Here is a 16,016-nt window from a genome sequence, read left to right on the forward strand (position 1 = left end):
TACCTGCACCTGTGTGTCAGGTGAACTTTTTTTTTTTTTTAACTGATTTGTAGTGGGCATGACTGAAGAAAATGTAAGACAAAATATGAAATTAAATGTCTGGAATAAAAAAAAAACAACAAACCACAACTAATATTTACATGGATGCAGGGTCATCATGGGAAGCCAAGACGTTGCTGATTTGAAGTGACAAGTCTTTAAAGAGAAAAATGCAGCGTTTATATATTATAGAATAAATGTCATGGGTGCCAAAACAAATGAATCAGCCATGGCTGTGTGATAAACATAACAGATGTTTCCAAAGTGTTTACTGTACAAAGTGGTCTGTCTAAAGACCAGCGCCACTTTCTCTGGTATTTTGGAGGTGTGTTTTTTCACCCTGGTTTTTCTTGTTGTTGTTTCTCTTGCAGCAGTCCTATGCACCAGCTCCTCACCCCATGGCTCCCCCCAGTCCCAGCACAAACAGCAGTAACAACAGCAGCTGCAACAGCAATGGAGAGCAGCTGAGCAAAACCAACCTGTACATCCGAGGCCTTCCACCCGGCACCACCGACCAGGACCTCATTAAACTCTGCCAGCCGTGAGTCTCTTTGCTTCCTTCACACATTCTCGCTTATTAAGGCCATGGTGCCAGCATTTTAGGGCAATCAAAATTGTACTATGGTCTTTATCTCCACAAAAATGTGCAGTGATTATATTTTTGTTTACATACTGTAACTTGAGCTGACAAGAATGGAACTATCTATTTAATCTAACAAAATAAATATACATTTATAATGAACAAACGTTAAAGACTAGGCTTAATATGTTTATTTCACTTCAAATCTGATAAAATAACCAATTAGGTGTGCAAAAAACAACTCACTGAAAAAAAATCTGCAGTTTAATTTATGTAGTATATTGGACGTGCGGTCCCTTTGTTTAGATCTCTTGATGTGGGCCATTTCGTTCTACTCGGATATGCGGATTCTGAGATACAGATAGTGAAACAAAATAAAAAATGTGTTTTTTGCTTGTTTTTTATCTCAGGCTCCAGCTCCGAAACGGTTTGGAATTTTTGTTTGACAGTTTTAGGGTACAAGGGGACTGGCCCAGAATAGTGCCTTTTTCTGGGTTGGTGAAAAAATATGAATCTGTTCCTGAGTTATAGGGATATTCATTTGAAATTTTGGTTCTGGGCATGCTCGGTACAGTTCTTGCAGTTAGATGTTTGATCTCGAAAAAGGAATTGGCATCACAACAAAATATTTTTCGGGAGGGTCTAATCTACTTTCGTCAGAAAAACATCTTTGTTCATGAGGCTGACATTGTTTTTTAGAGTTAAAAAAAAACCAAAAAACTAAAACTGCCTGAAAATCATATATCTTTAGTAAACCATGACATGTCTGTATATATTTGGGACTCCATAATATTTACTGTAGCGTTGTCTTTTCATTTTGTGAGTTGGTGTAACAGGGCGAGCAGCCCTGTACAGTATTTGTTTGTTTTATTTTAGAACGGGGTCCCCCTCCGGCCGTGTTATTTTGTGTTTGTTTGTTTGTTTATTTATTTATTGTGTTTAGGACGGCAAAGCGCCACGTATATTATTATTTATGTATTTGTAACGGCGTAGCCGTGTTCGTTTTATTATTAAACTCGTGCAGAAGGTGGCCATCTCCCGAATTAATTAGGTGATTTAATCTGTTGCTAATCGGGAGATGGCCACCTGTATAAAAAGTCTGCAGCTCTCCAGCTTGGGGGTGGTGTAGTAGGAGCGAGAGCAACGAGGGAGAGAGAGAGAAAAAGGCTGTAAGTTTAAGAATAAGTCCAGGAACAGTGACGGCTACAGCTCATCCTGACCTGGACCAGTTATTGTATTCCTTTTTTTGTGTTCGTGGCTTGTTTTTTGTTTAACAGTTTATTTTGCTTGGTGAGCACAGTTTTTCTCTTTTTGTGAAAACATTTGGTTTATTTTTTTTATATTTCAAATAAAGACGGCGCAAACGCCATTTCACCCAACCTGCGGTATCCAGTTTCAGTTCCTGCTTCTGGCCTGACGTCATCACACACGCCATCCTGTCACAGTGGGACATGTGTTTATTTTATCTTTTAAAATCTTATTTCGCCACTCTTCTGACGAAATAGGAATTGATCTCACGAAGAAAGCAGCTGTTCTGGTGAAAATAGAAGCATCTGGCAAAAAAGGAATTTAGAATGTAATTTCTTTTGTCGTGATGGGGATCTACATTTGTGGACCGCCGACTCCTCGGGAGAGGTTTGCCCGAGACAGACAGCACTTCCTGGGGCAGCAGCGTGAGGTTCCTCCCTTGCATTTGAAATGCTGATATTTCAGCCTCTGTTTGAGTTAGAAATACAAGGTAATAATAATAATAAGGGCCCAGTAAATCGTAGCGCCGGTGGGGGTGGGGCTAAGATGGCTAAATATTTTGAGTGAATAGGTGAAGAAAAACAAATCATGTGTATTATATATAAACCTGTGACGTGTTTAATCAAGTTTACAAATATAGCCAGTTTTTACTTTTTGTGCTCTATAATAGAATATACAAGCTTTCTAGCTATTAATATATTCTCAAAAATTAAGGAAATTGTTTGCAAAAAACGTCATTAATGCATCAGTTAGGGTTGATATTAAAACAACAAAAGTAGGGAAATGCGATGTGTTTTTAGCTCTGCATTCCCTCCCACCCCCTTAGAAAGAGTGAAAGGGGCAAAGTAACCACAGACAGCCATCATCAGTTAAGATGAACAACATACAACTCTCTGAACATTTTATTTACCAAAAACAGTTAAAACAAAGATATTCTCACAACTTCCGGTATTGTATTCTGAAATTAAGTCTTTGTATGTACACGGAAGCGTTTTAAAAAAACATCACAAATACAAACACACACACACACACACACACACACACACACACACACACACACACACACACACACTTACACATCATTTCTAAAAATGTAAAAAAAAACACCTCATGGCTATGGAGATAAACATTGCCCAGTGTATCAACAAGCAAAATGCTGTGTGATTTATGCTATCTTATTTATTTAAATGCACCATGTGGCAGGGCAGAAGACTTGCTGCTGTAAATAGTGTGTGGGGAAATGTAAGGTTGGCAGGGATGGAAATAAATCTGTCCCTGCCAGCAATCACAGGTGTGGCCATTCCCCAATTAGGTACTTGAGTGCCAATTGGGGAGTGGCCACATGTATATAAGGAAGGAGAGATCCTTTGTTTGGTGGAGGGAGTTAGGTGAGTCTGTTGGATCAGAGTATTATTTTGACTACGTGTAGTGAAGGCAATTGCCCAGCCTACAGCCGGTTAGTCTTTTGTTTGAACCTTTATTTTGGCCCTAGTTCCAGTTTGTTTGTTCCTGTTTATTTGTTGTTTTGTTTATTAAATGTGCACTCCAGTGCTTAAACTGCAGCTTCCTTGTCTCTGTCTCTTTCCTGCCGATAATATCTGGGGCCACAGCGCTATCCTGTCACACACCCTTAAACTAATTTAAAATTAATTCCTGTGACCGCAGGGCACCTGGGCAGCAAAGGCAGCTGATGCTGAAATGAGAATGTTCCTGTCGGCTCCAAAAAAATTAAAGCTAAAAGAAAAATCCTTTGGTGCACATTGTACACGTTTGCACAACTATTCGGCTGCAATGCCTCAGATCTAGCTTCTCATCTCCTCAGCAACGCAGTGTAATTTTTAACAGTGCAAGTCCTCTGGTCATTGTGTCATTGCATTTATATAGTAGATTCTGAATACTCAGCAAAGCATTGAATATAAAAACAGTTATAGTATGCTAGATCCCTCAACAGTAAAATAAACTGTCTGCATCATAATGCAGTATTTTGGACTCAGCAACTTTATAATGCAGAGCAGCTATAAGGGTTTTCGACTAATGGGTGCCCTTCAGTACTACTGAAGTGGGATGCGATGACCAAGTGTATGCGATGACGGGCAGCAGTGTGGAGTAGTGGTTAGCTCTGGACTCTTGACCAGAGGGTTGTGGGTTCAATCCCCAGTGGGGGACACTGCTGTTGTACCCTTGAGCAAGGTACTTTACCTAGATTGCTCCAGTAAAAAAACCCAACTGTATAAATGGGTAATTGTATGTAAAATAATGTGATATCTGTATAATGTGAAATAATGTATAATGTGATATCTTGTAACAATTGTAAGTCGCCCTGGATAAGGGCGTCTGCTAAGAAATAAAAAATAAATAATAAAAGTGTATCCCACAGGGTCGGGATATGGGAATTAGAAAAGCCCTTAGAAGGTGTGGGAATTCCCAGCTCTTTCAACCAGCCCCTGCTTCCTCTGGATCTATGGATAGAGCCGTTGATGTAGTATTCATTCCCATCAGGAAATAAATTATGCATTACGTACAGTTACAACTCTATCTGCCATGACAACCTTGACAACTACATAACCTGGGTCTGCTCGGTTTCTGAATCACTGCAGAGTGAGGCTGCAGAGTTACCTGAAAATGTTACACAAGTCTCTACATATTAACTAACCATTGACAAGAAATGAAACAAAATGAAAAGCATTAGCAATAAATACAGTATATATGTGTATACTGTTACCATATGTACGGTTTTCAACTTTGGAAATTTAATTTGCATATAGATCAATTATTTAATCAATAACCTCTGTTGTCGCTGTTGTAATGTGAATGTGTTCATCTAACTTCAAACATTCAATCATAAATTCTGAGTCTTGCATAGTACTGTTTGGATTTGCTATAGCAAAGGCTGAAGCAATAAAATATAAACGTGAATGTACAAGGTTATTATTTAATGCTGAGTTGAATTGGTAAAGCCGATATGAGTAGACTAGTTTAATTAATTGGAAGTTCAGTGATTCCAGTAGTTTAGCATGAAAAGCACAGGAACTATTGCTAGATGAGGTTACAGTTTTCTTTCTTTCTTTCTTTTCTCTCCCTATATCCCCAATTGGGCATTCTGTTGGTGCCACAGTTGAGGCCCAATGGGATGAACTTGACTGAAGTTTGCAGACAAGGTGACCCTGACCCACAGCACAGCACAATGATGAATGGTCCCTGATACTGTATTCTCCAGTGTCAAAGCTGTGCTTGTTGTTTTCTTTTTGCTCCTCTTATTCAGCCACTACTGATTCCTTCACGTATTTCACATGTCATCTTAAGATATCTTGTCTTGTAAGGACTGTAAGCGTCGTAAATGGTAGACACAGAATTGAAGATGAGTAAAACATCAAACCTCTCTGTGTTTTTATGATACATAGTCAAACCAAGAACCTGCTAACTACTATTACAATCACAGACTGTCAGGAACTTCACGTGTCAAAAAGTGGGACAAGTACCAGTGTAGACAGCTCCAATTCTCAGTGTTCTCTTTGAGTAACTTGTCATGTGGTAAAGTATTACATTACATCTGCATTGAAGAAACTTTACTGACAGAAAGGTTTTATGTAAATTGTGACACTTTAACTCATACAATGATGGTTTATTGTATGTAGTAGAAATAGATTTAGGACGGAGAGTAGGAGTCACTTCTTTGTACAGAGTGGTGAGGGTATGGAATGGGTTACCTAGTCATGTTTTTGATGCTGAATTACTGGGAACCTTTAAGACCAAACTTGACAAAGTTGTCAGATCAATCAGTTACTTGGAACCGGATTTGTAAATATTCTTATGATGTTCTTATGTTCTTAAGTGTCAACGATACATTCACAGTCCTGTGTGCTCCTGCTTTGCATTTTACAGCACATTCCTGACGCAGTAATACATTATTCACTTGCTTTTGAATTGCATATTGCACATTGCATTTTTACATTTCAAATGTATTTAGTGAAACAAACTTTAAAGCAGTAAAAACATATGTAATAGCTGATACAAGTTATACAGAAATATTGGGCCTGGAAGCAGCCAATCAAGAGATAATAAATGAATTAATAAAGTGCAATTAAAAATACATTTTCAAACTATGCATGGCTAAAATATTGCTAATGGGTATGAATTACAATGGCAAACTCCAGAGCATCTTCATTTCAAAAGGTTCTGATGGTGTATAATTATTTATGAGCATTTGATGTATCTGTAAGGTTCCTCCACAACAAAAAAAGAAATAAAATAATAATAATAAAAGAAATAAGAAATACAATGTAATGTGTTCCCCATGTATTGTCAATTTCGTATGGAAGCCGTAATGTCGTTTGAGTTCTTTTACACATGGTGTCAGGAGTGTGGGCGCCCCTTTGACCCAGAAAATGGATGCAAATTTAAAAGAGATCGCAATGATCAATAGGAATACCACTGCTCAAAGGGAGCAGAATGAAAAATGGAGACTGGAGCTAGGGCTGCCGGAGAGGGAGCTGACGGAGCTGGACCTGCTGCTCCAAAAATGGGAGCAGGCGGAAGAAACCCAGCAGCCTCCTGCAGCAGAAGAGCTGGTGGCGGTTCAAGGATGGGACGAGGAGTCATTCCCGGAGCCAGAGGAAGTGGAGCTGTGGCCGTCTCTGGAGCCATCGGCTGCAATCAAGGGAGAGGAGGTGCTGTCTCCCGAGCCAGAGGAGGTGAAGAGCGCACCTCCACCACAGCTCCATCCTGCAGCCCCGGAAGCTCCTCCGGCGCTGGTCAGTGCAGTCCCTTGCCCCTTACTCCTGGACACCCTGCCGGTCTGCCTAGACCTCCCTGCGCTAGACCTGGAGCCCAGGAGGCTGCACCATTGGCCACAGCTCTGCCCCTGTTTCCCTACTCCGCTCTCCCCGAGCACCCAGACGTTGCTGGGCTGCTGCCAGATGTCGCTGGTGCTCCCCCTGTTCGCTGCTTCGCTCCCCCTGGGTGATCGGACATCGCTGCGCCGGTTCTCAGGTGAAGACCTCTGCCCACTGCTGCATCCTCCTGTTCCCCGGCCGTCGCTTCAGTCGCCCCTGTCATCCCGGTGGGGTCCTGTGTCGCTGGTTTGTGGTCCCTCACTGGAATTGGATTTACACAACCTACTCAACACTTTCAATGTGTGAAAAAATGTAGGGGTGAAAAAACAAATCAATTAAAAATAAAAACTTGAAAAGTCTTCATTAGATAAGTATTCACCCCCTTTGCTATGACATTCCTAAATAAGCTCAGGTGCAACCAATTGCCTTCAGAATTCACACAATAAGTTAAATGGAGTCCATCTGTGTGCAATAAAAGTGGTTCGCATGATTTCAGATTAAATACACCTCTCTCTGTAAAAGACCAAGGAGCTTTCAAAACAACTCCGGGATAAAGTTGAGAAAAAGTTGTGATAAAGGCACTGATCAGGGGAGGGGTATAAAAAGATTTAAAAGAATATCCCTTGGAGCACAGTCAAGTCGATCATTAAGAAGTGGAAGGTATACGGCACCACCCAGAATCTGCTTAGAGCAGGTCGTCCTCCCAAACTGAACAGCCTGGTAAGAAGGGCATTGGTCATAGAGGCCACCAAGAGGCCAATGACAACTCTAAAAGACCTACAGTGTTCCATGGCTGAGATGGGAGAAAGTGTCCATGTGTCAACAATAGCTGAGGTACTCCACAAATCTGGCCTGTATGGAAGAGTCGCAAGAAGGAAGTCATTTCTGAAAAAAAGCCCATGTAAAATCCCGCTTGGAATTTGCAAAAAGGCATGTGGGAGACTCTGAAAAGATGTGGCAAAAGATTCTGTGGTCCGATGAAACAAAAATTGAACTATTTGGCCTAAATGCAAAGCGTTATGTCTGACGCAAACCCAACACAGCAGGTAACAGGTAACACCATCCCTACTGTGAAGCATGGTGGTGGCAGCATCATGCTATGGGGATGCTTTTCATCGACAGGGACTGGGAAGCTTGTCAGGGTAGAGGGCAAAATAGATGGAGCTAATTACAGGCAAATCCTTGAGCTTCAGTCTGCAAAAGACCTAAGACTGGGACGGAGATTCACCTTTCAGCAGGACAATGACCCCAAGCACACAGCCAAAGCGACACTGGAGTGGCTTAAAAACAAGAAAGTGAATGTCCTAGAATGGCCCAGTCAAGACCCGGACTTGAATCCGAATGAGGCAAGACTTGAAGATTGCTGTCCACCAACGATCCCCATCCAACTTGACAGAGCTAGAACAAAAACCTGGTAGAGACTTACCACAAAAGACTCAAAACTGTAATTGCTGCCAAAGGTGGTTCTACCAAGTATTGACTCAGGGGGTGAATACTTATCTAACCAAGACATTTCAGTTTTTTTTTATTTTTCATTAACTGTTGTTTCACAATAAAAAATCTCTTTCCTCTTGAGTAGGTTGTGTAAATGAAAGGAAAAAAATCCCATTTAAATGCATCAAGGTTTCAGGTTGTAACACAACAAACTGTGAAAACGTCCAAGGGGGGTGAATACTTACTATAGGCACTGCATGTATATATATATATATATATATATATATATATATATATATATAATGTTGGTACACCAGAGTCTGAAAATAATGTTATAGCAACAAGTTCATCCAATACGTCAGGTAATAAATGCTCCTGAGAACATCCACATTTGTGTAGCACTTGTTAGATTCAGAATAATTATTCAAGTATGATGTGATGAGTGGAAGTATGGAATCGCCAACAGGTACATTAATTCATTACACATGTTGTATATGCATGCACAGGTATGGTATATACAGCTGTTGTTTTTTTGTTGAACATATTAGATTGTGTCCATTTTGGAAATTGACTTTGTGTGTCTTCTCTGATAATACAGTCGCAGACAAAAATATTGGCACCCTATGCTTATTATACCATAATTCAAGGTAACAGATTAAGGACAAGCATTTGGTAAACTTTAACCACTTTTAATAAAACAAAAAACAAAATACACAATTTCTAGTAATTTAACAATGAATCCTTATCAAAAAACAAACAAACTTTATTTAATTTAAAATATTCGTTCATTACAACAGTATTGGCACCTTTGCTTCAGTATTTCATTAATTAAAATGCTGATAAAACTTGGGGTGAATAGAACATCCAAAAACTACTGTCGCCAGAATCAGTACCGGTACATATTATATACAATAAGAAGTTAAATGCTATTCAGTGCCATGAAAAAAAAAAAAAAAGTTTTCAGATTTTAATTTTTTTTTTAAACGGACAGAGTCGGGTAGTTGTGTTTTATTATTATTATTATTATTATTATTATTATTATTATTATTATTATTATTATTATTATTAGTAGTAGTAGTAGTAGTAGTAGCAGTAGTAATAGTATTATTAGTCGTAGTCGTAGTCAAAGTAGTATTTCTTCTGTGGAAAACCCAAAGCAAATTTGAAAACTTAATCTTGATGCTTCTGAGATGACAGTTAGGCTACCATTATAGGTATTACGTAATTATGTTATCTACATGCCAAGAATTTAAGCTTCATGTAATGTTTCTGTGTAGGCCCACATGTTTACGAGAGTAACCAAATGTTAAAAACTAAAAGTTAATATCTTTAAAGTGGTTAAAACATTCATAGGTTCTTTATTAGTATTCTAGTTTGTTTACATTTGCTATCCTTGAAGTTTGATGTAATGGAGCACTGTGCCTTTAAGAAATGAATAATTTGAACAGAAGTAGGTGACGTCACAGATGACGTGCGAGTATGTCCATGGACTTAAAACTAAAAATGTACCGTAGTCGTAGCTTACTACAAAGATAAAAGAAAATATATCTAAAAAGCTTTACCATCACTGAAAGAGACACTGCTCCACGCAAAGCTCTCAGTGAGTAGAAAAGAGTTTATTGTTTGTATGTATTAAGAAATAATACGTATTGCTTTATTAAGCATTTAACTCAAACTGTGGCAAAAAAAAAAAGTAGTAACTTTAGGCCAAAGAAGAAAACGGTCTTGTGTGTGTTTCGTTTAAGGGTGCAGCAAACACAACATATATTATGATAATAATAGGAATAATACATATACTAATATTTGATACTGTACATTATTAATTTTTAATTATTCAGTGTTGTGTGTAAGTGTTTGATATATGAGGTCAGTGGAGCGTCTGAGGCATATGCTTTTTTTTTTTTTTTGCAAATATCAGGATGTTTAGTGTTATTTTATTTACTATTTGCTTAACACAAAAAGCTGACTATAAAATCAGGTCCTGCGAAAGTCTTGCGATTTGATTTATAGCTGGAATTGAGTAAATTCTGGTTGGGCGATAGCAAACCACTCCCCCTTCTCAACCCACTTGTAGTCAACAAGAGATATCTGCTTTTTCAAGGGCGAAAAGGGCTTGTTTTGGTTCTGCGAGATTTTGGTTGGAATTTTTCTTGTGTTTTATTACCGCGAATGCTTTCGCATCTTCGTTCGCTAAGTGCTAACTTTGATTTGGTCCGGCCCTAAGTTTGGCACGGATGGGGCTAATTCAATCCCTGCCAAATACACGTGCGGAATGTGGCTGGGTCTTGATTGAATAATTGATCATCAATCCCAGCCACATAGTATAAAAGGTTAAACAAAACAATACAATAAAAAGTGCCTGTAAGTTGGGCATTTGACATCCCTTATATACATGTCCATTCTCCAATTAGCACTCAAATACCTAATTGGGGAATGGCCACACCTGTGATTGTTGACAGGGATGGATTTAACCCCATCTTTGTCAACCTTACATTCCCCCATACACTATTTACATCTGCAGGGCTTTCGGCCTGCCACATGTGCACATATCTATTTATACACATATGTATAGCAACCACCAATAAAGTTGATCTGGAAATATACCATTTGTTAAATAAATCTTAATTCAGTAGTGGCCAATATGGTATGTTACAGCATGTTAAAACTATGGTACCTAGAAACTGCAAACTCATCATGCAAGTTTACGATGACAAACCACTGTATGGGAGTACCGTAGCAGGTTATTGAATTAGTAAAAGATACTGAAGTAACACTGTAAAAATAACTATAACAGTATTGCCATTACCGTGGCATAACAAATACATGGTCTAGATTAAGCCTGTGTAAACTGATATATTTTAACAAAAGGATGTAGCAGTTCAGCAGCAGCTGACAAAATAACTGCTGTGTTCTCTATGCAGCTGATTTTCATTCAGGCATACTTAAGACATGGAATCTATTCCTTGCATGAAGCAGCTGATCATTGTCCTGCAGACATTATTAATAATAATAACCTTCAGGCTCTAGGGGACGAAAGAGACACAAAACATGTGATTTCTGAAAGGTTTTCATCTGCTTTGTTTGAAAAGCCCCTGAGGAACATGCAGAGACGGGAAGAGGAATATATTTCTAGTATTTTAATTTTTTTTTTTCGAGAAACTGGTTTGCCCTAATTGGCAAAAAGACCTACAGAACGCACCAGTTTATTATAAAGAAGCCACTTAAAATTATGTCGCCTTTTGAAGGGAATGCCGATTAAGTTCACACTCTGTTTGAGGTTAATGGGCTGAAAGATTTTGGGCAAGAGTCTCAAAGATGCACCAATACAGCATTAACATTTTTTTCAGCAATGTAAAATGCACCCGCTAAAGCTACCAAACCAACTCAAACATTTCATTTAATATTGGAATTGTTTTATAAAACACACACAAAAAAAAATGGAACATCACCATATACTAAGGACATGGGGAGTTACTGAATCTGGGGATATATGACGGCAACTTTCTGTCTCTCTGGTTGTACAGTGTGTACAGTATGTCAGACTTTGAAATGTTAACCTGCATGTTTTAAACCCAATACATAATACATCCTTATATCCCTACCTTAGTCATATGACTCAACTCCAGGCATGTGATGTAGTATTATTAATGCAGAGCACATGTTACAATACCTACAATAAAAAGAAAGATGACACATGAGGAACAGCAAAGCGGTGGCAACATTAGAGAGCATCAATTGCTTTGTAGACTTTGAAAAAAATGTCAACTTATAGGAACACGTGACTAAGGCTAATTTATAAGTATGCTTATAATTACTTTACAACATGCCAGGCATTGCACTGGCAATGTGTCCTTAAATGTTATTGTAATAAGCTGCTAGTCCTTGTTAATAAGGGTAAAAATCTTGTATACACCGTGAAAGGATAGCGTCATGGCTCGCTTTTGATGGCAAGCAGGAAAGTCAGAAACAGGGAAGCTGCAGCGGAAGCGCTAGAGCGTACATTTATTTACAAAATACAAATAGGGCACGAGGGCCAAAATAAAAGGTTTGAACAAAACAATACAAACAGTTCAAAATAACAACACTGGACATACACTCTACTGTCAGGCTGGGCATTCACCTTCACTACACAGTTCACACAGTTCACCCCCAAACAAATCATTGTACTTCCTTTGTATACATGTGACCATTCCCCAGTTAGCAGTCAATTACCTAATTAGGGAATAGCAACACGTGTGGTTGTTGGCAGGGATAGATTTGACCCCTTCCCTGTCAAACTTACTCTTCCACAACTATTTACACCGACAGGCTTATGCCCTGCCACCCACATTTAGACAAGCTAGTTACATTTTCAGTAACACAGTGTTTGACAAATGCTCACAACGTTACACATTTCCAGGGTTCCGTTATACTGCACCTGCAAAATTAACTTATCAGAACAAGCAGATTTCCAAGGAAATAGCCTATAACGGGTGTTCTGTTACGAGTGTGGGTATCCGCTGATAGACGAGACAGACACAAAGGTTGACGTTGAAACGCTGCTTAGGCTTCCAGGTTTTATTAACAAGTTATAGGCAAACAGGCAGGTGCAGTAGGTGGGTGGCCGCCACTGGGGTATCACCAATGGTAGTCCTAGTGCGGGAGAACATATACACAAGTGTACATGAAAATCATAAATACAAAAAGGCAAAACAAAACACAGTGGGCAAAACAGCTAAATAAACAAAAGCTGTCTGCTCCCACTAAAACTCTCCCTGGCACACTGTAAATATACCTTTATGAGATTCAAAACCCTCTCAATTAAATCCCTTTGCTATGGTCCTAAGGATCCCGGTTACACGTGCCGTGGTCCTCTACCTTTGGTTCACACACCCTGGTTAAGACATGCAGTCATGAGCTTCAAAATGATAGCTGAAGAAGAACCAAGGATTTACTTTTCAGACCCTTTTTAAAAGCATGTGGCCGGGGTTAATCGATAATCAAACAGTCCATCAACACCTGACCACGTGCGGCACATGGATTTCAATTAGGCAGGGAGGGATTTGTAACCTCCCAACCCTGCCATATCTAACAAAAACTGTATTTCCAAATTATACAAATTGTATTTAGAAACCCAACAAAACATTATCTGTCTGTGCAGGACCTCAGCCATGCCACAAACCATTATACAAACAGTACAATAACTGACATATTAAGCTTTACAGTGTGTTGTAGTCAGGAGCCATAGTTAAGAGCGTGCTATTTGTGTTCTGCCTTATAACAAGACTACTAGTATTAGTGTAATGGCATTATGGGGCAAATGGGAGCCATAACTTGCTTATAACCTGTTCCGCAGTATAAAGGGTCACCTTATGAAGGAGGCGCACTGTATTTTGCTTTATAAAAGAAATAAAAAGATTACATTGTACAACATTTGTACATTGCATCTTTGGAAATACATTAAGTGACTGTTTAGTTTAGACTTAACAGGCAGAGAGTTCTACTGGAATGGTGCAGAATGCCTGAAGGAACAGAAGCTCAGTTTAGGTACTGGTAAGGATCTAATCACATTTTCTCAGCAGTCCAATGTTCTGTACGTGTTTCTCTTCTCCATAATCCTCTGGGTAATTCAGTTTATGGTATCTCCTTTTCAATAGTTCTCACTAAAATGACAGACCCCCTTCCTGTTTATTTGACCTTAGTTTACCTGTGCAGCTATGGCCAAAAGTTTTGCATCACCTATATAATATATTAATTTTTCTTCTTAAAGTCGAATAAAACCTGCTGAATAATGTTACGTTAACATATTGCATTACATACTGCTTTGTAGCTTTACTTGTACTTAACAGAAAACTGACCAAAAATTGAAAAATGTGACATTTCGAAATCTAACATGAAATATTGTACTACTATTATGGCTTCCGGTAGACTTTTTCAATATCATTTTGTAGTTTCTTTGATTACATGATGTTAGATAAAATATCTAAATTATGTTCATAGAGTTTTGTTTTAATTCTGTCTCAATCCTAAAATTCTAGGTGATGCAAAACCTTTTGGCCATAGCTGTACACTGTAGGTGGTATTTCAATTGCATGAAGAGCTCCGTCACGTGACGGAACACTGTTCAGGAATGTGCAAATTGCTTTTAAGGCAAATAATCATGTTGACAAAATGTGTGGGATCTGCACAAGAGTCTTTCATTTTTAGCAATAACATTATCTATCAAAGAAAGACTAGATGAGAATTGCTGGAGAGAGGGTAAAGGGGCTTAGTGTTTAAGTAAAAGTTAGGATTTCAGTTTATAATGGAGGATTATGTATCAGTGTCCTTTCTCACACACACACACACAGTCTGAATTCCTTAATAGATGTGCATCCTTTCAAAACCACCTGTGATCATCAGCATTGTTTAAACTGATGTTTGGTAATGTTTCAAGCACCCTAATGTGTAACCATAGCTATGTTAGAGGCATGGAATTTCAGTTTTTTTATGTTCGTATACCTTCATTTGTATACAGAATCCAAACTTAGAAATCATTACTAAATTAGTTTGACAAATTGTTGCATACCTGTAACTAACTCTGTAGTTCTCAGAGAATAACATTCTACAAGCTTATTGTCTCGTTCAGCTTGTTGGACCTTTTCAGGTAAATCAGATAGGTAGACATTCATGTGGAATCTGTTTATCACTGGAGTACCACTAGAAAGGGTACCTAGCTTGTAATACAACACTGCCCCTTTATAACGCTGTAGTCAGGAGCCATAGGTAATACACTGTGCAATTCTGTGTTCACTTATAACGAGAATACAGGTAGTAGCAGCTGCTAAATAAACAAATAGCAGCAGAATTATGGACAAATGAGAGCCATGGCCATATGTGATAAGGAGAGAAAGAATCAATGCTGTAAATCTCCCTCGCGGCCAGAAAGGGTGCCATGTAAGGTTGGTAGTACACTTCCCCGTAGACAGGTCGACTCGATGGTGGGCGGAAACAGGAAGTCGGCCATCTCGGAGGAGGTGCATGTCTGCGCGTACTTGAAACAATTCCAATGCGATCAGCTGCGGGCCAGGCAGTGATTGGTTACACCGTGCGCCAGGCTGATTGCAGGAAGGAGTTAGATAGTACAAAGGGGATGCAGCTATGTGAGTATAGCCCCTTACGTTGAGTGTTTTGCTAAGCAGCTGGAGCCTCCGTTTGTTTTGATTTTGTGTGTTACAGTAGCAGAGGAGTATGCTGGAGGTTGGAGCTGCAGCCACTCAGCCAGCATTCACCTGCATCACCGTTCCACTGCACAGCACCAGACAGTACAGCAAACCATCTACCAATTCACAGACAAGAGCACCGTTTCATGCACAGAGGAATTGTGGATAAAGTAGTGTCTTGTTTGTTTCATTTGGTTTTTTTTGGGACTGAAACCCGTCATGTTTATGCTTCCCCTATACCATTGCTGTTACAGGGGTGACCTGCTTTCTTTTTGAAAAGTATTATTTTCTTTTTGTTCTAAATTTAATAAACACGGACAGTTTTTGGGAGCAAAACCTTTGGTCTGGACCTTGTATTATTACACCACTTTGCACATCCTGTCACACCATATTATTATGAGAGAGGACTGCACTAGAAATTAGCATTTCTAAACACAGTGTGGCTACAACACAAGCTGCCTTAGTGTAAATGCCCCACACAGCCAACAGCTGTCATTATAACACTTTAGCAGTATGGGATGCCTTTGGCAATCCATTTTGTTTTTATCAGAAACAATATTCGAGTTAAAAAGCAAATGCAATTGTGACAGAGAAAGAATTCAAGAATCCCAAGCATCTTGGTTATAAAACTCCCTCCCGATCTGTGAGAGTGCCTGCATAAAGGGAAGAGAGTGCCCTGGACTGGATGGTTGGACAATTTAT

The 16,016-nt window shown here is 39.1% G+C and overlaps 1 protein-coding gene across 5 annotated transcripts in view; it reads left to right on the plus strand.

Annotated features, from left to right (window-relative positions):
- Positions 1-16,016, plus strand: part of LOC117394419 (RNA-binding motif, single-stranded-interacting protein 3) — a 445,596-nt gene that overhangs the window by 214,672 nt on the left and 214,908 nt on the right. For all 5 annotated transcript variants that reach the window (XM_059012898.1, XM_059012897.1, XM_059012899.1 and 2 more), the window contains one exon: positions 411-580. In XM_059012898.1, the coding sequence (XP_058868881.1) occupies positions 411-580 (170 nt within the window). The remainder of the gene's footprint in view (positions 1-410; positions 581-16,016) is intronic.

This window comes from Acipenser ruthenus, chromosome 3 (genome assembly GCF_902713425.1).
Source record: "Acipenser ruthenus chromosome 3, fAciRut3.2 maternal haplotype, whole genome shotgun sequence".
Lineage (NCBI taxonomy): Eukaryota > Metazoa > Chordata > Actinopteri > Acipenseriformes > Acipenseridae > Acipenser > Acipenser ruthenus.